This window comes from Labrus bergylta, chromosome 17 (genome assembly GCF_963930695.1).
Source record: "Labrus bergylta chromosome 17, fLabBer1.1, whole genome shotgun sequence".
NCBI classification, from domain to species: Eukaryota; Metazoa; Chordata; class Actinopteri; order Labriformes; family Labridae; genus Labrus; species Labrus bergylta.
Genome location: NC_089211.1, coordinates 15,698,412 through 15,725,018, shown reverse-complemented (window position 1 = coordinate 15,725,018; position 26,607 = coordinate 15,698,412). Strand labels below are relative to the sequence as shown.

The 26,607-nt window shown below is 40.0% G+C and overlaps 2 protein-coding genes across 4 annotated transcripts in view; both read right to left on the bottom strand.

Annotated features, from left to right (window-relative positions):
* LOC110000491 (membrane-associated phosphatidylinositol transfer protein 2-like) overlaps positions 1–5,661 on the bottom strand; it is a 52,204-nt gene extending 46,543 nt beyond the window's left edge. The window contains exons 1-2 of the mRNA XM_065965459.1: positions 5,407–5,661; positions 140–177 (exon numbers count right to left, since the gene is read on the bottom strand). The gene's annotated coding sequence lies outside the window, so the exon portion shown is untranslated. The remainder of the gene's footprint in view (positions 1–139; positions 178–5,406) is intronic.
* Positions 5,662–6,383: 722 nt separating this feature from the next.
* On the bottom strand, positions 6,384–26,405 carry LOC110000492 (M-phase phosphoprotein 9). 3 transcript variants are annotated; one of them, XM_020655781.3, is made up of 24 exons: positions 26,256–26,405; positions 25,205–25,477; positions 24,717–24,864; positions 23,590–23,679; positions 22,371–22,879; positions 22,017–22,182; positions 21,782–21,854; positions 20,855–20,958; positions 19,764–19,880; positions 18,918–19,375; positions 18,314–18,463; positions 17,814–17,901; positions 16,780–16,995; positions 16,603–16,650; positions 16,414–16,478; positions 14,097–14,198; positions 13,640–13,873; positions 13,369–13,553; positions 12,388–12,645; positions 11,940–12,060; positions 11,630–11,721; positions 10,877–11,085; positions 9,629–9,697; positions 6,384–7,339 (listed from the first exon to the last, which is right to left on the bottom strand). In XM_020655781.3, exons 2-24 carry the CDS (start codon positions 25,438–25,440, stop codon positions 7,238–7,240), a joined length of 3,840 nt encoding a protein of 1,279 aa, XP_020511437.3. In that variant the 5' UTR covers positions 25,441–25,477; positions 26,256–26,405; the 3' UTR covers positions 6,384–7,237. The 3 variants fall into 3 exon arrangements, with proteins under 3 accessions (XP_020511437.3, XP_065821752.1, XP_065821751.1); XM_065965680.1 differs by having other exon boundaries at positions 13,396–13,553; XM_065965679.1 differs by having other exon boundaries at positions 21,782–21,851.
* Between the last annotated feature and the right edge of the window lie 202 nt (positions 26,406–26,607).

The following is a 26,607-nucleotide window of genomic DNA, read 5'->3' as shown; positions in this document are numbered from 1 at the left end:
ATTTTAAAGCTCTCTCCCTCACTTGACATTTCTCGCTGTGAAAGTCAGAGAAACATTACTCTGAAGCAGTTTTATATATTTCTAAATGCTTCCTCTGACATCACTCAGATGACAGAAGATGTTTTGATTTTTCACTTACCTGCAGTTCATGTCCAGTGATGCTTTCCACACTTCCTCCTGTGAATGACAAACAAACAGCCCAGTGAGACTCAGTTCACAGCTGATATTGCTTTATCGAGCACAGGGACATGGATTAGGAGTAAACATGAACACACAACTCGGCGAAAAAATGTGTCTCACTAGATCAATATCCTATGTGAAGCAGAAGTCATGTTTGGTAATCATTTCCTTCCTCATTCCATTTTGAGAAAGCAGAAAAAAACACCTTCACTTGAAAGAATGAAATGAAATCCTGAGAATAACTGATTTAATGTGCATGACAGTAGCTGAGACTATTTTCTTTGAAATATTAGAACCAGAAGTTCTAATGTTCTGATGCTCTCAAAACATCTCAATCTCAAAAGAGGCGTGTTCGTCAAGTGAGAATGAACGCAGCCCTGACGTGACGACTGGCTGATGAGAGAGGATGGCTATTTTTAGCTCAGGCTGATGGTGGAGAAGGGGGGAGGGGGATAGAGGAAGGAGGCATGGAGGGCGGGGGTGATAGCAAAGATCACTATTATAATGGTTGTGTTGGGGAGGAGGTTAGCTATGATGATGCTCAAATTGTGTCAGAGTAACCAGTAAACGGCGACGATGAGTCCCTGTGGGAAGGGGGGGGGGGGTTTCAAATTACAGCTCACTTCCTTCATCTGGACCTCCTGTTACTGTTTGAACCTCAGTTTGTTAATCCAAAATTCAAGGAGTTAACAAATAAAAATTAATTAAGCAACTTTGCTAATTTCAGGCCTGCTGCTCCGTTCTCTTATTTTCCCCAAATATTGATGACCTCCAACAAAACATTCACATTTACAGAGGAATTGAATTATGACAAACTGCTAGTATTCAGAAACCATCAACTCATTAAGGAAGGCTCAAACTTGTGCATATAAACCAAGCTGCAACCTCTGGTGTTGAAAAATGAAGCCAATGTAGACGTGCAAAAAACTACAGATCCTACAGCCTTCCTTAATATTAAGATACACTTTTTAATAACAGAAATTCACAGCTAGCTGGGTACAAATAATGGTCTTTGTCTCTACAGCTCTTTTTTATTAAGTTACAATTGAAAAAGGGGAAGACAGTATTTTGTTTTGATTGTATTGAGGTATAGTGTTATGCATAATTGTTACAACAATGTTACAATTCACTTAGCAGACGCTTTTATCCAAATGACGTACATCAGAGAGTAAGTGCAACATTAATCCAGAGCAATGCAGGGTTAAGTGTCTTGCCCAAGGACACATCTGCGCTGTTGCTCAGCTGGGGATCGAACCCTTGACCTTCCGGTTGAAAGACTCTACCAACTGGGCCACAGTCGCCCTGTACAACTCCAGAACCTCCAAGGGTCCACCTTCAGAAGTGCTGGTGCATTTGGACCTTTAAACCACTTTTGTCCTGGAGATTAAGTAACCACAAAGACTGAAGGTTTCTCTCTCTTAAAGGATTTTTTTCACAATGCTATCAGCTTGGCTTAAAAGTTAGCAAATGTTTGTTGCATGTTCCCGACTGAAAGATCTGATATGTTAACATCAAATGTGGTACAAACATTCATGGTAGATGGTTAATTAATCCTTTGACGATCTCCTGACCTTTCCTATAGTGCCACCAGCAGGTCATAGATTTCACTTATCACAATAAATATTTCAACATCTACTCAATTTATCAAAAAACATTCAAAAATCCCCAGAGGATAAATAACTTTGGGGAATAATCATTTTCCCACTTGCACCATCACCTAAAACAGTCATGGCAGCATCTCTCTTCTCTATGTTCAGTGGTTATCAAAAAATATTATCATGCTAACACAACAACAACAACAACAACAACAACAACAAAAAAGGTACACCCGGTAAATATTAAGCCCATTGCAGACAGCATTTAAACATCAAGTTAAACTCTTCAATGCTGGAAAGTTCAGCCTCACAGAGCCATTATGATGACGACCAATCGGTCTCCAATCTGTGAGCAAACAGACGCTCAGAGATTACTTTTAACTAACACAGTGACGCTCTGAGTATCAGGTGAACAGGGGAGGTGGTCCACAGTGTTGAATATGTGTGTATGTGAATATTTGATGAGGACACAACGCCTCGCTGCATCCGCACAAAGCCTCTGGACTGTTAATTAGACTAAGTGCTCAAAGCCAGCACTGCAAACATGGCTAAATGTGACAGCTATGAATCCCCCACACCCGAACATGACTGGGTTTTACCCTCTCATGTACAATCTTCTAGTGCAAGAAATCTTAAATCTGTTCAGAAAAGTGCCATACACTGTATTTGTTGTTTACATGCTCCTGTATTAAGAGACGGCACATGTGTTCATGCATGTGAAGCAAAGTACAGAGAAGAAAAGCGTCAGACTGGGAGCTCATCGAGCTATTTGTGGCGCAGTGTTTCTCCTCGACAGGCAGAGGCGGTGGGAGGGGAGGGGAGCGACGCATTAGGCAGACAGTCAGGACTAAATGGAAAGTGTCGTTCATTCACATCCAGAGCGTCTCCTGCCTCCCACCACCCAGTTCTCACTGTGTAGCCATGATCAGTGGGCTGGAATCCCTCTGTTTACGCTGCTAAAAATAGATTCCACACACTGCAATGACGTGGCTTCTCGTGACAAGACCCCCACCCCTCCCTCCCGTTTTCCTCTCTCTCTCCCTCATCCAGACCTGAGAGCAGAGCGACTCATGCACTTATTGGTATGCAGCCCTCAGCTTGGCTGCATGCCACCTCTCTGCAAATCCTCTCTGACGTATCTATGGGGAAGAAGAGGTGGGGGGGGGGGGGGGGGTGTCGGGGGTATCTGGCACATCACAAAGAGATGGAGAGAAAGAAATGAACTCAAAAAACATGAATTTCAAGCTGAAGGATGGATGGACTGATTTAACAGAGAAAGAGAGGGAGGGTAGGGAGGTTTCTAGTGAGAAGTAGCAACTAAAGGAGGAGGGCGGCAATCAATATGGTGACTCATTCTTTCTGCGGTGGCCACTTCCTAACAGCATTCATCAAAGCAAACCTAATCATTTTGGCACCATAATCAGATCCTGTGAGGCTCCATCTTCCGTCACACACACATTAAAATCATGCACACTGGACCTGAAATGGAAGGAAACAGAACCAGAGCATTAAGGAACGTATCCGATGGTTTGGTTGATTAAGAAGCTGCATGAAACCAATTTAAAGAGCTGCTGCAATCATTTGATAATCAGTAAGACAATTAAAGCCCTGCTAAGGAGATTGAATCCATGGATAGCCGAAGGAAATGTCAATCTATGGCCTCCATTTTGGTCTAAACTTATTTATCCCAACAAGTATTATGGAGTATCATGAAGTCTTGCATTTACACTCATGGTCCAAGACTTGGGCGAATTTGAGTGAACACACAAATTCCAATTTTAAACAATCTGGAGTCGTACATTTGATGGTTTATGACCAAATTATATTCAAGGTCCAATAATAATAAATTCACAGAAAAATGTATTACCGGTAATTCCAATTCCCAGTAGGACCGTGGCTTTTCTCTGTTGAGCTTCAGGTACTTGGTGATAGTTTGACATTTCCTTTAGGGGTTTCATGTATGTTGTTTGGACTGAAATGTGTCGACAACTTAAAAGCGGATTGTCTTGAAATGACACTCATGAAATCATGCACAGACAGTCGTGGTCCCAAAATCACAACTTAATGATTTCGTCATCCCCGGGCCTTTCCTCTAGGGTTAGGGTTAGGGTTACTACCAAGAGGTCGACAATTGTTCCTTTTGTTTTAGCAAAGTACATAAACAACAGTGAGATGGATTTCAAGATGTTCATAATTCACAGACGATCAATCGCAACTTATCTTAAAGATCTCTTGAATTTTCCTTTAAAAAAAGAGGTCAACATTTTGTTTTGGCTGAGAATTTGATGAATTGCTAAAACATTTTAAACGTATCTTTAATGTCCTCAGAGGATAAACGCGAAAGCATTCCATGGTCTTTAATATATTTCTGAGGTCCTACAGTACCACCAGCACATTCATGTTTCCACTTATCCTGATAATTATCACAACATGTTCTTGAAGGATTTCCAAACAATTTGTGGCAGACATTTGATATCCTCAAAGTCATTAGTGATCCCCTGCCTTTTCCTGTTGTGCCAATATAAAGTTACATTTCCAGTCTGGAGAGAAATTTCTCGACATCTATTTTTTTTTGTCTTGCACAAACATTAACGCCCCTATTAAGGGTCTGACTCTTATTACATGGATCGCCATGAAATAAAGATAAAGAGATATTAGGTAAACAAGGAAAAGAAAAATATCAAGGGACCCAAGGGAATACAATGTGAAGATGTTGATGATGCTCTGGCTTGTCCTCTAGGGCTTCCACCAACAGGTGAAGTTCCCACTTGACCTTTCAAAATTCTCAACATGCTTGCTGATGGATGGTACAAAAAATGTGGTGCAGACATTCATGGTGGATGGTCAGCATGAGAGACAAGAGTCTCTCCAGGTGTAAACACCCTTCCTCTGGAGTTTAGACTCCATCGCAGCATTGGTCTAAATGAGTTAAAGGGGAGGTGAGGATCACACAAAAGCAACTCCACCTCTATAGTCATTTCACCTTCAGTGTCTAAGAATAGCTCCAGCTCTGTGGCTGCATGCATTGTTAGCAGGACGTACAGAACATCTGGAGCAAGGACACCAGGAGTTTTCAGTGAGTAAGCAAGAGCTGACCTACAAAATGAATATATTCACATTTAGGACTACATATTTAAGAACGCTCAAGTCCTGTTTAGGGTATTCAAGAAATTTTGCAATTCATTTTTCATTTATAATTTCTTTTTAATATAATGGTGCTTTCAAACATGCACAAAACTCTTAAATAGCCTACTTCCTTAAGTTTTGGTTATGATAGTCAGTCTGGCTTTTTCAACCTTTAAATGCTCTGCTTGGTTGTAATTGAAGAGACTGAATAATAGCCTATGTTAAGGCCTATATTAAGTTAATATCAACACAGACAGGCTGCAGGGCTATAGTATTCTCTTCTAAAAATGAACTCAATACGGACTATTGGTCGCTTCTAGGTAAATACAATTAATTCTAGATAAATAAAACTACAATGATGGATGCCACCTGATCCCTGCAGCCCATTCAAACACAACCAAATAACATTTCCTCGTGTCAGTTTGCTATTTAAATGACAGGCTGCATTTGAGTGCGACGATGCCTTTTAACAGGAAAACAACAACATTCAACATGATTGACTCACCTACAGTCCCGGTTTATTCAGCTGGATCACCACGTTGCAGAAACAGTGAATGCATCATCACTGTGGGTTAAAGCCGCAACGTTATGTTCGCACAAGCCTCCGTGATGGTGTTTATATTCTACACTGCCGGCCGGGTGTCCGTCCTTCTCCGCCCACACAGAAGCGTTCATTCCCCGGTGTTTGTGTGCGCCTCTCAGTCCGGCTGCTACTCCATCATTACACACAGGCGTCCTGTGCACACGGTGTGTAGTCGTTTGTGTGCTGCCGGTGCCCGGTGAGGGACCCAGGTTAGCGGTTACATCAGCAGACAGGACGTCCTCCTGTCACACAATGAGGTAGAAAAGCGCCCCCAAGCGTTGCACTGATGCCTGCAGCCACGGGCGTCGTGGTTGGGTGGGGGAGTGGGACTGACTACCCATAATGGAGGATGGCCAGTGGTTGTAGATTTCTCTTAATGAACTGCAGCTTATTGTTGAGTAGTTATATATATTACAGATTTGTCGATTTTAATAGTTGATTAGTTCATGTTTGATCAAATCATTTTATTTGATTCTACTATTTTTCTTAAATGAATTCATTTGCATTAGTCAATTAATTTGTTGTTGATGAATTTTTCTTTTTTGTTGGATTTTAAGAGAATATGCAAAATAAGTGAAGATTTTTACTCTAAATAGTAATTCCACTTTGTTGGGGACACTTCAACAAATCAAAAAAGTTCTACATTCACAAAGACAATAAAAGTGTTTTATTATTAAGGTTGTTGTTGAAAGCAATACTGACCTACACTTCATATTTAACACTGTCTAATGTTTCCAATTAGTATAATGAAAGTTACCCTAATATTTTGAATGATTTAGTATTTTGATCAAAACTATGATCTTCTCGTGTGTCATATTCTGTCGGTATAACTTAGCTTTGTCTGGTTTTACTATTAAAAGTCAAAGTCCATCACAATGAAGAAATAAACAGAGCAACACTAACAGTTATCAAAAAAAAGCTTCTTTTATTGTGCAACAACAATATTATAGTTCCAGTGTAGTTCATCATCTCATGTAGGAAAAGTCTGCATGGCAAAAAGAAGCAGAGCAAGAAATCCCATGCACAAGCATTGATCAACCAACAAAGATCTGTGTAGAAATGTTTGTGTGTGTGACACTTGAGAAGTGTGCTGGTTTGGATTTTTCAGGTGGCTCTGATCAAGAATAGCAATACTGAAAAATAAAGCAAGCAAAGTGACGAGTAATTATTGAAAGTAAACGAAGGAAAAAAAGGCAACTGAATTCAAGTAGATATTTCCTTCATGTTTGTTCAATTTGGCCCCATTAAAAAAAAAATCATAGCAACAAAAAAATGTATAAAATGCACCGAAAAATGATATCTGATGTACAAAACATGAAATAAATAGATTTAAGTGGTGTCAAATGGAAAACACAAAATATTGAAAATGTCAACAAAACACATGAAGATAAATGGCAGTAATATTTCCCAAGTGGAAGAATGTGCCTGCTGGAAAGTCAACTTTACACTGAAACATTTTAAAAATCCACACCTCAATATGGCGATTAAAACATGTCATATTAATATTTCTGTGATAAAAAGTAAACGACTTTACAAATCTGTGTCTTACTAAAAATATACTTCAAAAATTTCAATATCTTTCAGACGTATAAAAAATTTCCCAGAGTAATAAGTAATACGTACAAAAAGATGCTGCCATACAGATGAGTTTATGGCACTAAAAGAGACTGAACGACAATCAGTGCACTGTAAAAAAAAAGAAAAAGCAGAGACACTAAGTTGTAGCATCTACACTGTAAAAAGACAGACATTGCTATATGTTGGCAGAGGTGCGGAGGACGTGGAATCTCTTCAGGGTCATGCGGATCGATCCCAGCTCACGATTCACTCTCTCCAGACGTTTCTCTAAGGCCACCTGGGAGAGGGAGTCATCACTTTTATTATCAGTTCATAATTGTATTCAATTCATGCTGGCAACATCTTATTTTAAAGAGCCCATATTCTGCCCTTTTTGGGATTTGTATATTTAATCTATGTACCTACTTTTGTACGTTCACAATAGATAAAGTCCAAAAAAAGTGTCTGTTTTCATGTACTGCTCCTCCTTGCTCCCTCTACGCTCTGAGTCCATCAGCTGCACTCTGTTGAGCCCACACTGTTAGACCCACGTGGGCCAAGTCTGCTCTGATTGGTCTGCCGATCCGCTCTGTCGTTATTGGTCAGTTGCTCAGCACGCTTCTCGGAAATGTGAGCTGCAGGGCTTGCCACAACGAGCCAATGGGCTTAGATCAGTGATCTCACACTGACAATGACGCCGCACTGACAAATTTATATCGAGGGGGGCTAGAACTGAGCGTTACATGCGGCTAATGCTACAGCTAACAGGAGGACGTAGGAGAAGCCGCGTTTCCACAGACTTTGAATTTTTGCACATAGATGTGTCTAAACATACACAGGACACTTGGAAAACACACTAATGGCATATAAAACCAGAAAAAGCTTAATATGGGACCTTTAACACAACTAATTGGATTGCAAAAAATGCATTACTCATCTAAAGAGCTTAAAGATTTAATCCTGGGTAACTATGGTGACTCATAAACTTTCCCTCTAGTGCCACTGTTAGGTCAAAAGAAATGACTATCCCATCAGCTTCAGCTTTACTTTATGTTTGGTGCTTTAACTCAACTCAGCTTTATTTATATAGCACCTTTCATACATAAAAACATGCAGCCCAAAGTGCTTCACAAAAGTCAAATACAAAAACCAGAGATAAAAGAAATGTAAAAAGAATAATAAAGGAAAAAATAAAAGCAGTAAAATAACTCCTAATTAAAAGCCAGATTGAAAAGGCAGGTCTTCAGTTTGTGTTTAAAAAAAACCCCAGAGAGCTTTCTGTTTTGATGTCCAGAGGCAATGAGTTCCACAGTTTGGGGGCATAAAAACAGAAAGCTCTCTCTCCGGTGCTTGTGTGGCTCACACGAGGGATGTTTAAAAGAGAAGCATTCGAGGACCTGAGTGAGCAGGCTGGAACATAAAATGAAATAAGATCTGTGATGTATGGAGGAGCAAAGCCGTGTAAAGCTTTAAAAACTTTAAGCGTTAAGTGTAAAGCTTTAAGTTTCATGTCCATGAAAATCAAGCATGTTTGAGACTTCAGTTTAACTAAACAAGGAAAACAAGTTGTGCCCTGGGCTTTGGGAATATATGCTGGGCTTGTTTATCTGAGCTGAAGATCAGAGGCAGGAAAATAAAGTAATATAGAGAAAATGATCACCACATACTGTAAATTCATCAATTGATGAATGTCAACAAAGAAACAAGAATTCATAGCTTTCACCTATCTTGAATACCTTTACAGGAAACAGTAACACTTGGTGATTTGATCCAGAAAACGCCACAAAACAGTGCACAAGTTAAAAAACTACAGTCAAAGGCTTTGAGGGGAACAGCAGGGGTTTGAGTTCAGTGGTATCATCTGCATGCTACTGATGTTTAGTAGGTATGTTTACATCCTCAGTTTAGACCATTGGCATGGCAACATTTGCTTAAAAGCACCAAAGTACAGCTGAGGCTGATTGGTGTTTTGACCTTCTGGTGGAGCGACACACTCTGAGTGTCAGTGGGATTAAACCTTAAAGAACCATGAATGTGAATACAACATTTCATATGAATCCACTGTTCAGGTGTTTAGAAAAGGAGTGTACCAAAAACTGCCATAATTTAGCTGAATGCCAGTAAAGCTTAAAAAATAAATGATCTGTCAGTACATTCTAAAAATGGTTTCAAGTTGATTATCATGCAATTGATCCATTTACCATCCCAGCTGTGCAGTTGAAGGGAAATGTAATTAGACACAAATGAAAACAGACATGGGAATATATATTTGTTTTCTCAATTAAACGATGAAAACATGTAAATCCTGATTATACTTTGCCCGTGTGACATCTTCTAGCGGCATAAGTAAACCCTGGTTTTGAAAAGTGCTGTATAAATAAAGTTTATTATTATTAGATATTTTTATATATTGACTGACCGACTATTGACATTAATTAAATGAGACAACAAAAAACAAGAAAACCAGCAAATTAGACAGTTCAAACATTGGAAAGAAAAAATGTAATTTAATTAAAAAAAACTATTTAGAAGAAACAACTTGGTAAAATAAATGAACATTATATCAATATCAATATCTTGGTCTTACCTCGTCTAACCGGGTCTGTAGACTCACTCGACCTCCTGCTCCAGGCATTCGGCTCAAAGCTGCCTCAATCTACACACACACACACACACACACACACACACACACACACACACACACACACACACACACACACACACACACACACACACACACACACACACACACACACACACACACACACACACACACACACACAAAAAGTTAATCATTCTTTAACAAAAATGATTATATTGATGAAACCACTTTCGCATGATGGACTGAAACACTTTCATTAATTAGATAAGTGTGATGGGGAATGATGAGTGGATACTTTGTAAATGGGGAGGCAGATGTCTGTGTGAAACCGGGACAGAGGGAGGGGAGGGGTGGATGGGGTGTGTGAATATGAACGTCCTAAAAATAGAAGTCATTTAGCGGTGGGACAAAAACAATAAAGTCTGTTACATAAGAGGTCGGGAGGGATAAGAGTTGTACTGTTTGGGTACTACACCGTCTCTCCTGCAGGAGTGGAGGAGCAATTCAAAACTTTTACTTATAGTTCAAGTATAAAGGATAATGAAAAAACTCTGCTAGAAGTAAATTGTAAAAAGAAGAAGGAGAATAAATAAATGTCTTTTTTTTTGTTGCTACATGTCAAGTCTATGAATGCTCTTAATGTTGTAAATATTTTGTTTTGAACTCTGTAAAGTACTTTGAATTGATAGAGAGTTTGTTTTTGGGAAGTATTCTGAAAAGTGTGAGAAATATTGTCATTATGACCCAGAGTCCAAGAAGAGACTCTGTCAATGCTAGTTCTGTCTAAATAACAGTCAAAACCTCTAAAATATGATTTTAAACAAACAAATTAATTTAAAGGAAAAGCATTACATCCTCACATTTTAGAAGTTGGACCCATGAATATCAGAAGCAACGAAAATTACATTTTCTGTCAGTTGATAATGTTTAGTCATCCTTGTGTAAAATGTTCAGGGAGTTTAATTTAGAAGATCATATTTTTAAAGTGCAAAAATCCTAATTCATGAAGTACCTGAAGCTGTCACCTGAATGTACTGGAGTAGAAGTGTAAGTGGAATGAAAACAGAAAAACCAAGTTCATCTCATGTACCTTAATACATCTATTTACCGGTGTCTTTCTTTTTTGTCCATACTTCACACTGCCCCTCAGTACTAATCCTTTGCTGAGTAAACCAAGAGGAAACAAATCTGTGTTTTGAGTTTTTCTGTGAAACCCTCTGATCAAACACTTACCTGCAGTTTCTCCTGTGTCAGCTCATCAAACAGTTTCTCAGCCTCAGCCAGTGAGTGGAGTCTGTCCACGAAAAGAGGGACTGAGTCCTCACAGGGGTCCTGGGGGTCAGATCCAGCACAGGCTGCCTGCCTCTCCCAGCCCAGCTGGGACGGCCAGTTTCCCTCAGGGGGATTCACGTTGCCTGTGGACTGTGAAGGCTGCTGAAGGCCTGAGGGCAGAAACAGAATTAGTTACAGGTTAAAGCTGGATTTTTGACAAAGAAGTTGTGAAGCCATTGCTTTAGGTTTTTACACCTACTATCACCAGATATTCAATTGAAGTGTTAAACACAGAACATCTCAAAAATTATTTTAGACTGAGATCCAAAAAAGATTTGACCATTTATTAAATATGAAAAAGAAATCTGGCTGCATCTAAAATGGGTCATTAGTCCTAGTTTGATATCTTTTAAGAATACGCAGGATGTTTGACTTTTAATGAGCATGAACAAGTCTCAAATGAATCAAGCCTGAGTCTAGATCAAATCTGAAACAGTAGATACAAATTCAAAACATGCTCAAATTCTGTTGTTTTTTTTTAAATCCTGAATATTTAGAGGGGGGAGGCTGAAGCGAAACCAATCTGTAATACATCGGGTCAAACCAGAAGAGAACATCAGACCTGAAGTGCACCTCATTCTGACATGATTTGAGTTTTTTCGCTTTCTTCACTTGACCTCTATTTCTAAATGTAAAGCAGTCTGAATGTTTTACCATCGTCTCGGTCTGCAGACATGAACTGGAGTCTCTTTCTGGGGCTGCTGCTGTGAAATGAATGACGTCTCTGGTCAACCTGCCCGTCAAACCTGCAGAGAATATACACCATGTTTGTTTTGATTTTTTAACATTCATATTTATATTTTATATTCATGTAATGCACTCACTGTCACTTGCTGTCCAGTCATAAAATGAGACATTATATCTCCTTCTTTTGGGGACTTTGATTAAAAATCAATGCAATTGAAGAATATTTACGTTGCCCAATAACCAGTCAATTAATTTGTGTTCATGTTTTGTGTCTCACCTTTTGATAAAGTGTTCTTCTCTCGGCATCGGACGACCAAAAGCAGTGGAGTAGTTCTCTGAGGGGCAGCGTTTAGGACTCGACTTTGCAGACATGGGCATGAGAAGAGTTTCTCTTTTTGCTGGATGGATGAAAAGAGAGCACTGTTAGTTAAAACTTTATACATCCATACATACATTCAAAAGAAGATTGTCCAGACAGTTTTTGGTTAAGTACAGAACGATGTTACTGTCTGGAGATGTAGAAATGACTGGAAAAGTGTAGCATCATTTCTTCTACAGCAGTTAGCTGGCTGTGATTTTTTTTTACCTATCAGAACTCTAATGTTTGATCTGACAAGGGAAAGGATACAGACGAGCGGCTGACAGGCATATCAAAAACACAGCTGGATTTTGTGCACTTTAAGACTTGTTGGAGATGAGAGCGTGAACAGGTTGGGAGGACTCACTCGGTGTAGTTGGGGAGATGTTTCTCTGATCTGGAGGAGGGAGTGAGGAGGATCTATGGCCGTCTGGGGACAGACTCCTCTGAGCCCTCAGAAGAGCTGCTGCTCTATTTAGACTTTTTGATCCTACTCGCTCGGTTCGAGGTGCAGCGTGTCCGGGTTTGATCCCCTCATGGTTGGCCGGATACTCGACTTGATCCTGAATCACCTCCTTGTGTCTCCGCTCCACGAACCCGACTGTCGTCCTCTGATTGCCAACCCCTGCAAAGAGAAACCATGCAGATACGGTGAGCTTTAGAAACAAACATTATTCATTGTGTAAATATTTACCATATTCTACACAAAGATTTTATTAACTAGGGTTGATTTGGAAAAAAGATTGAAAGCTGAAACAACCAGTCGATTAGATCATCTATCCAACTCTGTCCTAGTTATAGTAAGAAACATCTCAGGCTCTGCTGTGATTGATGTCTATTCAAACCTAGAAAAGTGACGTGAATAACTGCCTGTTGTCTCAAAGCATGAATGAAACAGATTGCGTGTGTAAGGCCAATAATGTAAACTTTGTCACAATTTCAGTTTAAAAGGAAAATAAAAGTTTGGGTGTAAAAACGATTTGGATCCAATCCAATCACAAAACAAACTTCTGCAGTCCATAAGGGTTCAGGTCTGTCACTTCAGACCCATGAACACCCCTAAAATGTTATGCAACACCATGGAAAAAACACTGAAACGACAGCAGGTAGCTATTTCTTTGCAGTATTTTTAACCTTTTAGCTGGTATCAGAAAAACAAAACAACAAAAAGAATAAAACACAAAGTCTACTAGTAGTTTGGTTAATCATGGGAACATATATTTGGAAGAATATCAGAGTACTGTTTGAAGTTTAAAGTTACTTCTTTGAACTTGTTTTTGGATTGTAAAGATTTAAATCGATTAACTACTCAGGTTGCTCAGGCCTTGTTAGTAGGTGTGAGTCATACTGTGGATGGAGGTGGAGCTGTTCTTACAGGGGGCCCTGCTCTCCGTGGCTCTGGTCTCCTCCAGCTGGATCAGAGCCCTCATCATGGGCGTCAAGGTGCTGCGACTCCCCTCCTGATGCCCGCCACTCTGCTCCTGGTGTCTGGACTGAGGAAGGGACTGTTCACACTCAGGAGGAGACGCACACCTGAAGAAAAGGAACCCAGTAAATCCCCTAAAATCTTCACTAAGGCTGGTTGAGAAAAAATCCTCACAACTGTAAAAAAAACCCACCTCCAGCCAGCACCTCCTGAAGAGGCCTCCAAAGAGCTTCCAGTTCCTGATGACTGATCATTGATTGGATACTGGGGCTTCTTATGGGCACTTGATTGGTTAGTCTGATGAAATGGAGATTTTATTCCGCTGTGTACCTGATCAGATAGAGGACAGGGCGACTTTCTGCGTGTGACATCAGGCTCGATCCTACCCTTACTGGGTGACAGCAGCAGGTCAGGGTGGTGGAAAAGACTGTGGACATGGCAAGAGGGAAACAGGAGTTTAGGAGTTGTTTTAATGATTTTTCCTGTTTCTCAACTTCATTGTAAAGCACTATGAGCTGGGCTGCTCTGAGCTTTTCTTTTGCGATACCTTAAGATTTGAATTGTACAAACAAATATGTTTAATTAAGCCTTGTAATGATAGCTCAGTAGATATGTGAAAGAGACAGGTTATCAGTGGATTAAGTGCTTACCCAGCCCCAGAAGGTTGTGTGTTACTGTGAGAAGCATATCGTGTCCTTGCATTGTTCTCGTGCTCCAGCTGCTTCACCTGAGACTCCAGTTTGGAGATCACTCTGAGGAGGACAAACAGAGACACACAAGGTCACAAGATTCAAAGACATGGACAGAAAGGTGACAGGAAAATGTCACTTTCTCCTGACTGTCCGGTTTCACTGATGAGCATAATAGAGAAACCTGTCACAAAAGTGTAACAGTTTCAAGGTACAACCTGCAGCCGCTAAAACGAACATACAGTTCACTAAAAAAAACTGTTTTAACATCACCACCTGTGTGGCAAAAGGTTCACGGTAGAACTGGTGGTGAGAGTGCATTAGCTTTAGCCAGGTGCACTTTATATGTCTGGAAACACAGTGTAATGCATTTACACTAGTATGTATGTATGTATGTATGAATGACCTGATATACTATTTCTAAGGTCAATTTTATTTTCTTTGTATTTGTTTTCTTTCTTTTTCATTGTAAAGTAATGAAAATGTAAATATTCTACTACTACTGAGTGGTATTAGTATTTTCTAGTAGTATTGTAGTATTATCAGTATTTTCTATACACTACAAAAAAAAACCATTGAAAATATTTTTTTTCTAACAAGCTTTGGTTTTGTGAACATTTTGTCTCTTGTAGATTATAACTCCTCTCTGCTGTCACATTGTGCCTCTAGTTTGCTTCTCCTGTTTTAGTTTAGAACAATCCTGTCGACATATTTGACTTTCACTCCATTAAAACTTAATGCTTCTTGCATAACTTCCTGCTTCTTACTCCCTTCTGCTTTTGATAGTCTAACACAAACTCTTCTTTTTATCAGTGCACATAAGAAATGATTACGTAAAACTCTTTTATTATGACCTGTCCTTTTCATTTATTAGAATTATCTGGCATTTGGTAAAGTAAAAAGTATTTTGGTTTGCTTGAACATTGTAGAAACTTGTATTTTTATTATACCATCTTTTTAAAAGGTCACTTACAGAGCTCTTGAAATCTCCTGTTCCAGTTTTTTGCCTGAGCTGCCTGCCCTCCAGATCATCCATTTTTATGCTAACACCCTCTGATGACACATATAACATATTGATATTCTGCAAACTGCAGTTTTCCTTTAGTCTTTGAGTTTTCTTAATTGACTGTTCAGTCTTCATCACTCCAGAGTCCATACTTTGCCTCTACTGTAGGCAATGTGTAGGCACAGCTGTGACTGCAAAGGATGCTATTATCTACTTTTCCACTGAACAGAGATTCTCATTAGACTCTATTGATCAATCCTCTGCACATAATCTCTGTCACAAACTGCTGCAACCAGTGAATGACCATGTGCATCTGTTTGGCACTGACAGACCTGATAAGAATGACCAGACTACTGTATTGTAACTGTACGGCTACATCTCTGCATGAATTTTCTCTGCAAACAAGTGTTGTGTCTTTGTGTGGGGTTGTGTTGATTTTGTCCAAAAACTTGACCTCTAGATCAACTCAAACTACAATTATTACTTCATTAACGGCTAACTAAATACTGTCATTTGGGAAATATCATTTCTGGGCCAAGTCTTAAGTTGAAGCAAGGAAACGGTTAGCTTAGCTTAGCTTAGCATAAAGACTAAAAACAGAGGGACACTGCTAGCTTGGCTTTTTCCAAAGGTTTAAACAATTCTTATTGCCATCTAAAATTTCCAGGTGGGAAAATTCTAAATAAAAACATTAAATCCAAAAAGTCACTTCACCCAGACGAGAAATCTGCAGATATCCACCTCTTAAAATAAAAACCTGTGGTTCATAAAACTCTTCAAATCAAAACATTTTCATTCTTGAAATCTGATCGTCTCAAGTAGGCCGATGTTTTAACCTCTTGACAAAAACCAGGCTAGCTGTTCCCCCAGTTTCCAGTATTAATGCTACGATGATAACCTCATGGCTCCAGCTTTATATTTTTCTGTACAGATGTGAAAATAGCTTTTGTTTGTTTTTTTTAAACTTAATTGCTGGAAGAATGAGTGATTTTCCTGAAATAAAAAATGTTCCTAAAAGGGTGTGCCCAGTGAGATCAAAAGGTGATTTCAATTAGGGAATCGACAGGCTAATCAAGGCTAACTGCTTCATTTTGTTATCTTTGTAGTTGTGCAGTGAACTTATAACACAATCAAGAGACTATTTCAGTGAAAGAAATGTGTTTTTCACCCCCTAACGCTTTGATATTTATAAGAGCTTGAAAAAAAACCCCATTGAAATTTAGAGTTAATCCCTGTTAGTGTTGTGTTGAACCCTACAAATGATCCACTCACCTCTTCATCTCACATATCTGATCGTTCGCATCAACAAGCTTGCTCTCTGTTGACACCAGGTTGTTCTGGAGATATAAAAATGTAAAAAAAAGAGAAAAGAATGAAAAACACGACATAAATGACTTAGCCTTTGCTGAAATAATGATTCAACTACGATCAAATGATAACGTCCAGTAAGCGACTGTTTACCTTCACTCCCTCGTGCTCCTTTGCCAGACAGTCATATTCCCCGAGCAGCTGAGGAAACATGACGTCAACATTAGATTTGACAGAGAGTTCAAATACAAGAGGGATACTTTTTATGCATATGGAGCTCCATATACTTATAACATTCTTATCTTATTATATTCTCACAAACAGACTCACATCCTGCAGCATCTTGTACTCTCTCTCCCTCCTGGCCTCTTTCTCATCGGCCTCCCTGCCTGCTCTCTGCATCGCCTCCTCCAGCTGCCGTATGTGGCTCTTCAGACGTGCTGTCAGATCGTCTTTGTCTTTGCTCGAGCGTTTGCTCTCTTCCAATCTCTGCTGCAAGGATTTAACAGTCGCACCTGCCACTGCATACCGCTCTGGCCACTCAGCCTAACAATGGAAGGTCACACCACAATTAAGGAGCAGGACAGTGGCTGAATATTATTTTAAACATCAAGAAATTACCCTTGATGAAAAAAGAACATATTAAAAAGTAAAAGGCAACATGAACCTTCAATTTTAATGTGCAGGTTTGAACAGAGTTTTAAGGTTTGGAAGTCAACACAACTTCTAGTGCTGAAATATTGACAAGGTGTGAAGTGCAAATATCAGACAATCGTGTTGAATAATTGAACAGTCTGACTCACAGGATGTCAACTGATTTTAACAAGAACCCCCTTTGGCCATTTATTCCAGACAAACTTCTTATCACCTTTTGCTTTCTTGTTTTTTTTTCTTTCCAAAATCCTCTCAGCTACCTTACAAAACAATATCAAGCTTACAATGATAAAATAGAATGTTGTTTTTGTCATTGTAAAGGTGTAAACTACAAAATGCTGTTGAAGAGCCTGAGTGGAGCTCATATAAAAAAGGATTAAAAAAAATGTAAAATATGGGTCTTGATGTTCTTGTTGGTAGAGAATCAGTAAGTCAAAATACATCTTCAAATGGGTACATGGGATTCTTTTGCAAGGATTTAGCCATGTCAATTCCAGGCCTTTGACTCCCCTTGATAAAAGTTTGACCAATAAAAATTCCCTTCTTAGCACTTTCCTGCAAGGGCACCTATTAAAAGTGAATTAAAGTCTTGTATGGCTCTCATTCAGCACCTGTTCTAGGTTAGAGTTGTATTACATTTTTGTTATGAAATACCATCACAACAAAATGTCATAAGAGATGTTAGCTTGATTTAGATGAAGGATAAATACCAGCTTTCTCTCCAGCGAGCTGTTTGCGGCCTCTAGTTCTTGAATCTGACTGTTTGCCTCAGCCAGAGCTTTCTCCAGCTGCTTACACCTATGGATCGACAGAACACAATAAGTCAGCATTAGTAAAGAAAGAAAAAACAGCCAGACTGCAATATAATTCAACAGGGCTACATGTCTGTGTCCTGACATCTCTAACCTTAAAATCTAGCAATCACTGCATCATTAAAACAGCAAAAACTTTTTCAAAAAATGTGATTTTCATGCACGATACAGCTAAACATCCAGATGTGAACGCTCATTCTAGATCTTGAAAATAGTAGCTAGCCTGATGGTGGAAGCCCACAAAAGAATGGATGATTCACTATAGCAACTAACCAATTCAATCTGCTGAGGAAGATTGAGGAACGCACAAGAGAAAAGTTATTATCTAGACCTTTTTTTTTTGGGTCAAACTGTTAACATTTTACAAATAATGGATGCACTTTCAAACTTGTACAAACCTCTTTGTCAGGGCCTGGTTGCTCTTCTCTAAATCCTGGGGCAGATCTGTGAGCTTCAGTTTGTCTCGCAGACTTTGGATCTCGGACTCATAATATGCTTTAAGATCGGCCACGTGTCGGGAGTGCTTCTCTCTCAGGTTCTGCCTCAGTCTGAGAAGAAATACAGAAACCAGTGGATGAAAAGGTTTTGAGCAGATGCCCTCTGATGGACCTTTACTAAGCAAGTTCAGTTTCCCTCTGACCCTCATTGCATTTAAACAGTAACTACTACTTGTCATAAAAACAACAGAGGAAACAATAACTGGTCGGACCGTCATTAAACAGAGCAGCTTTATTTCTTTGCAGTTTTTGTTGTTGAAAATGAGCGGCTGTGTCTTCATTCAACATATATATGGTTTTAACTGGTCATGAGTCAGTTTAAAGGTTTATTCTGCTGTTTTTAAACCTGGGTGTCATTTACACATAGTTTAGTCTCTAAACAACTTAGACATACAAAGGAACAGAATTGGTTAAGGAGTATGTAAAAGGACTAACATTTAAAACAACATTCAGAAATGTCCCTTCACACCTTGTTAGTATACTAAGTAACCTGTGTGTTACTCACAGAGAGAGGACTACAGGATCTTCTAGTGATGAAGCCCTCTCCATGTGTGGGCTAGCTGCAGGCCTCAGAGTGGACCCAGAGGCTGAACCTGGCTTCAGGGTGCTGGTGTGAGTGTGGCTACCCTCCTCCTCACTAACTAAGGGGGCATTGGCTCTGTGCTGCTGGCTGGATGTGCGGGTCTGATCCTGGGAGGTAGACTGGACTGTTTTCCCCCACATCGTCTGCACTTTAGAAAGGACGGGTCCGGCCACTGAACCACTGGAGGTATCAGAGATGCAGTCTGTATCTCCGGGGTTTGGGCTGCATTCCACCATGCTGTCAGGGGTCACAGGGGTCCCTACTCGGGGGTAGATGTGGGGCTGGGTGGCGAACGAGGGGCTGCTGAAGTGAGAGGGTGAAGTGAAGCCGGAGGTACGATCTGAATGACGCTGGTTTGCTGCTGGATCCAAAGTCAAAACCTGAAGCACAAAGAATGGGCCAGATAGGAAGGAGGATTCTGTAATAGTGTGTTTGTTATTGTTGAGTTTGTTGGGACTATCCCTTCTGTATTTGTTGTTGATTGTTGATATGATGTATTTGAGAGGCACATCGAGGGATGACATAACAAATTAGGAACAAATTGTGGCATCGATGTACATGCTACATACTTTTCCCAACACAAATAAACTTTGAACAAAGAAATAACTAAAGCCTGAGGTTGCAACTCAATTTGCATTAGCACACTTCAAGTTCACACAGAGCCTACTTTATTGATAAAATAACCCCATTGATCATTATAATCAAAGTATTCAATAGATTCAAGGTAAGGCTATGTGATGAGAGAGATTAACAAGTAAATTGACTTACCTGTGGTGAAGTTGGACTGGATGTAACAGAACCTTCCCAGTCAAAGCGCTTACAGTCCGTCCTTTGCTTGTTCTGATAGATCTCTTTAAGGGACAGTCGAGGCTCCTGAGTGGGGGTCTACAAGAGACAGAGATGAAAGTTGAGAAGAAAGAAAACACAAATCAGCAGCCAAACATCTGTACAATCTGTTTCTTTCTGCTTAAAATCTAGATGATAAAGCGATTGTCATTAAGCCAACAACACCAGGTAGACCTCTGAGTTCTTTTTAAATCTGGTGTGTGTGGGACTCCAAGATGCAGGGCCAAAGGCATGTTTTTTGGTCAATTAACTGTAAAATGTTTGCCAGATCAGAAGGAGGTGAAATTATAGTGATGACAGCAACTAGAAACTAGGACAATGGTGAAAGACTACAGCAACTAGGACAAAGGTAAACAAAAAAAAACTAAAGAAGGGTCCACACATGAAAAAGAAACTTGGTGCTCACTGGAAGGATTATGGTCAAAGGTGAAAAAAAAAAACTATCTAAAAAGGCTGCAGTCCTTGATGCAGCAGCCCCTGGTTGACCCTGATACCTAGCCCATTTCTGCATGTCATTCCCCACTCTCTGATCTCAATATTTTTAGTCTCTCTTCAGCTGTCCTATGGGATGAAGGCAAAGCGTTTTGTTTTTCTTAAATCTTTAAGAGAAAAAGAAAAGGAGATACATGAAAAGACCAAACACACAAAGAAAATGTAGAAATCATGCTTCCAAAGTGTGTTAAATTACTCTCACTGCCAGAAGAGGGAGACAAAAGTTCTGCAACACAGGTTTGATGATTTTAAAAGAAATGTGTACATAAAGGTGATATTCCGGTTATTTTTCTTCTTACACACAAAAAAAGGAACAATAAAAATGGGAAATGCATAAAACATTTTGATTTGATTTGAAATGTTTATCTTTTTTAGAACACGTAAGAACATTTTCATCATAACTTTCATCATGCCTTGATATTAATCTTATGAAACATGCATTACATATGATTGTTGTTCTACTTCATAGCCCCATATCAAACTAGTCACAGGGGCCTCACTTTATCAAAGCTCACACTCACTAGACTCATGGATGCCTCTTGTAGAAGAAGGTAGGCGCCGCTGTCAAAGCTGTCCGGTAGGGGGTGATACAGTTCACTCTCATTCAAACGCCAATAGGTGAGGCCTAAGACAGAGAGCAGAATGCAGCCTTATGCAATATTTCTACATGAATATAGTGTTTAATCATTTGTACATTTTTAATCCACTTTTCTTAAATAATTCCACCACTGATGGCAACATTCAAATTGTCTACTTTAGAGGAGTCTTGTAAACTTCTTTATTGTTATAAATGACAATAAATGCACCATAAAAACAAAACTACAAATTGATGTAAAGATAACCAAATTTGGATTTTTCCGCTGCTGAAATAGACCCTAAAAAAATCTCTTTGAAAAACTATCTTTGTACGTCTTTTTACATCCATAAAATGACCAAATAATCTAAAATCTGAGAGCCACAAAAGAAATTTGGAAATTCAGAATGTTTTTAAGAGACCAGCTTAAACAGAACTAGACTGTTTTTTTTTCCATCAGGGAAATATTACATGATTTATGAATCTTAAAATACGAACTGGAATGTAGACAATAAGATATGAGTGAGAAGGCAGAAATGTGAATTCAAATAAACAATTGTATATCAAATATTATCACACTGTCAGCCTTGCTCTGTGCAAGGTAAAACTAATAAAAATTAGGGTTTTAACTGTAAAAAGCAAACGCACAGTACTGAAAGTTTCAGGAATCTAAAAGGAAAATTATTTTATTGCGTTCAAATAATACTTAAGACCATAGTGGTACAACAGTGCCATCTTACTGTCACTTACTATAACTACAGCTAGGTATCATCATTTATAGAAAGTGTTATTTGTGTACTGTTTATTTGATCAAGGCCATATTGTCAGAGTCTCGCTGCTGTTGTGTGTTTACTCTGAGTCAGTGAATTGTTACCTGATGCCTCAGACATCAGGCTGTCACTCCTCCTCAAGGGAAAAGAGCTGGATGATGGCCCGATGGCTCTCTGCTGAAACCCAATACAGATGAGTGGATTAGACTCAGCAGGAGTGTAATAAGGACAACCACAACAGACATACCCATAGAGAACAAAATCAGACACAGGCAGAGGTTTTACAATCCTTGTTAAATCTTATTTGTCCTAAAGGAGTAGCTGTCAGCACTGTGTTACCTGGTCCTGGGAGTCTGAGCTCTCCATCTGGTTTTGTTTGGATGGCTCTCTGAGGCCAGGATGCTGCTCCTGGTACTCCAGGATTTGGGATGAAGCGTGCCCTGCTTTGCTCTTCTTGGGCTTGAGTTTCTGTCTCTGGGCCCAGGAGGTCAATGGCTGGCTGGTGCTGCCAAGAAAAGAAGTCAGGGTGAGTAGGAATCGGAGTAACTGACACATCGGTCAGCCTACATGGGCCTTTCACAAATATATTAGTATCAGCCAGTGGATATGTTTTTGCTGAAGACTGAAAAAACTCAGCAAATTAAATGTTTAATATATTGCAAGTGGCAAGAGGGTAGAAAGACTCGGACATACCAAGAGGCTCTCTGCTGGTAGACTAATGAGCTAGCTTCCTCTTCTATAAGAGCCCTCTCATTGGAAAAATCCTTCCGACAGCCAACCAAAATTGTCCTTGTATCTTCCTGGAAGTTTGGAGACCAGTGATGCTTCTCCCTCTCTTGAATACAATCCTCATCTTCCCCCTGAGACTCAGCAGGCTCCAGGCCTGTTTCCCAGTTGGACAGAGTTCCGTAACCGCTGCTGAGCCCCGTGGTCGCCCGCTCTTCCCCCTTGTTAGCCGTCTCTGATCTTTGGAGAGGAGGTGAAGGGGAGCTAAAGGGCGTGTGTGCAGGGGCTGCCAGGCTGTCATTGTCACTGGCCACATGTTTGGAGACTGTGCAGTCAGTGGAGAGAAGTGGAAAAATGTATTCCTTTGTGTTTGCTGTAGTTTTGGTCACTGAAGTTGGAGAGAACTCTGTGTGTGGCTGGATGCAGGCCTGACGGTTCTGGAGTTGAACCAGGGCCTTGATTTCATCCTGAATCAACTGAAAGAGAAAGAATTCCTCATTGTTACATTGGATAAATAAATACAGGGCTTTCCACAAACTCTGTCTGTATACCAAACAGTCAACTACTCACGTAATTACAGCTGGCTACTTTTTACATTCACAAGTTGTTACCCGCTCTTCCTGTACATTTAAGAAGACCCTCCACTAAAGAAATTACAATTATGAAAGTTGCCTGTCTGTCTGTGTAAACCCCGCCCCTCACTGTGTGAATGTGGGGAAGCGGTAGCAATCAGCTGAGCGGAAGAAGAATTACATTTTACCACACAGATGGTCATCATCATTACAATATTAAAGGGTATTTCAGAAAACAGAAGAAACCAAAAAGTTTCCGTCTTCTCGTCTGTCCGTATTAACGATTACTTTCTCTCTCGACCCAAAGTAGAGCAACAGATAGATAGATCAGTCCAATATTATTTGAACTATCTTGAGAGGGTATTACAATAAAATAATTTTAAATTAAAAATTCTTCTATGGAATATAAAAATTTAATAATTTTCCTTTTTTGATGTGAAATCTAATTTATTGCGTTTTTTAAGCCAATTCAAGTGTTAAAGCAGTAAGCAGAATTATCTTGCCCCCCCGAGCCCCAAGCTGGCTACTTTTTCCCACTGGCTGTCTACTCCATATGTCTGTGGAAATATCTGAACTCAGCTCATTTGGTAAAGTATGACTAAAGGCATTCTCACCTGTATTTGGCACTGGTATTGTTCTTGCTGATTAAGGATTTGCTCTTGGTATTGCTTCTCAACCAGCTGAAACAGATGCAACCATCGCCCCTTTTGCAGATAAAGCAAATAAAGAATCACATATCATCATTACTCACAGCAAAATCTAAATCTATGATAACACAGCTGGGTCAATACTATGAGATACAATGGAGATGCAATGGAAATGTGTCAGAATTTTACAAAGATCAATGTCCATCAGGAGAAAGAGGAAGTAACCCTCCAGAGTTTAGTTGTGTGATAATTCATCTGGTTTATGGTTAAACTTTCAGATTTAATAATTCCAAAAATAATAGTTTAAACCATAATTATCAATTATAATCGTGTGTTACCAAAAATCTTTATCCAGATGCTCTATTGTCACAGAGAAACAGTTTGAAGCTTATTTCCTGAACATGTAAAAAGTCCATTAAAAATCCAGTTAAATCTAATTTGTACTTTCTACATCCCCAGGGCCACAACAGCCAGCGTGATGTGAACTTCATCATCAGCCCTTATCTCCACGAGAGTCCCCATGCCAGTCTTGGTGAAGCCCAGCAAGTGTAAACATGTCGGATTTTGCAGATGTGTGCAAACTGAACCATGTCGATTACTTAAACACTTCCCTCCCTATTTTGCATTTACAGGGCAAAGAAACCCCAATAATTGTCAGATGATTTTCCCGAACAGTTATTTCAATTAATGGCATTTTAAAGATCATGTGTGCAGGGAGGTGTCTTTGTGTTGAGAACAGTTGTCCATTCCCTGCAAATCACATCCTGTAAATCACATCCTGTGTCTGAAAGAATCAGCTGCAGTGTGGTGCAGTGAATGTTTGAGTGAGTGTGTGTGTGTGTGTGTGTGTGTGTGTGTGTGTGTGTGTGTGTGTGTGTGTGTGTGTGTGTGTGTGTGTGTGTGTGTGTGTGTGTTTGTCACTGTCAGGTGTGATCTGCACAAAACAATAAAAGTGACAGCTTAAAAAGAGGCTGCTGCAGGCACAAGTACCAACTGCCACAACTGCTAACCCTAACTTGATTACAACAATATCCGCTTGTATTGACCCATTCTACTCGCATTTTGCTTTTCAAGCTCTGTGATATTTCCCCCACCTCACAATCCTTCCAGATCTCGGGGTCTGTCTCTCCGCTGCTCTGTATCTCCTGCACCAAAGCCCTCAGGGTCTCCAGGGAGCTCGGGTTGATGAATGGGAGGCTCTTTCCCTGTTGGAACGCTTCATCTGTGCTCAGACATAGACTCCTGTAATGAAGTCATACTCTAATAAATCACATACTGTACACAGTCATTTGAATATATGCATACAAGGTTTTACAGTCAAGGTTACATTTCAGGTTAGGACACAGTTGACAAAATGACCATAATATAAAACAAGTACCAAATTCATTTGTAATAACTGCAACAGGAGAAAAGTTGGAACAGTATTACAGCATAGTTTGAAATATGTATTTTCTACATCTGAGACTGGACACTTAACAGCTGTTCTTTTTTCTTAAACTTTGTCACCCTTAATTATATTCCATCTTAAACAACTCATTTGAAAATTGGCCATATAAATAAAGTGTTCGAACAAGTACTGCACCTGATCTTGTTGCATGCTGGTGTGATGTCGATTGGCCTGCTCTCCACAGTGCCTCCTGTTGTTTGGGAGGTCGTGTGTCTGCCCTCAGAGACAGCCAGTCCCGAGGCCGATGTCCCCTCTGAGGAAACCAGAGAGGTCTCACTCTCCTTTCCCCCATCCCCATCTGCACTAGCGTGGCAGTGGCTCAAAGCAGCAGAGCTGGACACATCCTCAGAGATACTGTCATCTGTGGACATGGTTTATGGGCCCGTGCAGGGGGGGTCAGTCTGACAGCTGGACACACAAGAGAATGGGGGGGGGAAACAAGAGTTAGTCAGATATGTGATGAGAGAGAAAAGCTGTTGAAATACTGCCACGAATATGTAAAAAAAAAAAAAAAAAAACAGAAAATCGCTGTTTATTACACAGCTACTGGTGCAGAGAATTAGCTTCATCCATGTCAAATGTCTGACCTACATCCTCCATCAACAGTCAAGCGCTACCATAACAGAAACAAAACCTAAACAATTGAAGCAAATGAGGAAATGAAACGCTTTGGCACCCACCCTCCTGTCTGCGACCCTCCTCTGTCTGTCAAGCACTGTGCTTTTTTTTTTCTGTGAGCTTGAATTTGCTAGGTTTTGAGTTAATAGCAAATTTGACACTCAGCAAAACAACATGATCTATCAAGCACAGACAATCTCTTGGTGATTGCACTGCAGCCATTTGAACAAGGAAATAAAGCCACAGTGGCTCATTCATCTGCCTCGTTGTCAGGCAGTGCCACTGATGCTGTTAAGCGGGCAGACTGTCAAAGTTGCCTGTCAACTCTACGGAAGCCCCCTGACAGAAAGGCTAAGCTATGTAGCAACATAGCAAAAGGCAGGCAAAGGAACTGGTTAGCTAGCTAGCCAAGTTGTGCTAAGTTGGTTTATAACAGGTTTGTAAAGCGAAGCGTAGGCACAGGTGAACGTAGGCGGAAATACAACACAAACAACTCGAATGATAAACCGTATCTAGAGGGGAAACAGGTGGCGCACACGGCCTTCATTGAAAAAAAGAATTAACCTACCCGTTGACTAGTTTCATCATTTCATCCATATTCCTGTTAAGAGTCGTCAAGTCGGGCTAGCGAGATCCTGGTTGGCTACTGCACTGCAGTGAACGTTGGCTGCTGGTAGCGTTCACAGTCTGCAACCCTATTGGTCGAGCTTCGGTTTGGAAATGCGGAGCAGTGATTGGTCGTCAGTTTCACTCTGTGATTCGATTGGCTGCTCGGGGGGAAAAGAGGTGTACACATCTGTTGGGACAAAACATGAGTGAGAAATGAACGCCTGTGGGATTACAGAAGTAGACAGTTTGAGTTCTTTAACCTTCTTCAACATATATAAATATAAATAAAACACTTTACACTGTTTACATTA

Bases quoted from the DNA above. Each gene is read 5' to 3' on its own strand.
- LOC110000492 (XM_020655781.3), bottom strand. From the start codon at position 25,440: ATGTCCACAGATGACAGTATCTCTGAGGATGTGTCCAGCTCTGCTGCT. The intron at 23,680-24,716 runs GTGGGGGAAATA...TATCTGCAAAAG, and splicing joins AGATCTGGAAGGATTGTGAG to GGGCGATGGTTGCATCTGTT. The intron at 19,881-20,854 runs GTGAGTGTGAGC...TGTCTCTTGTAG, and splicing joins AAGAGGCATCCATGAGTCTA to ACCCCCACTCAGGAGCCTCG.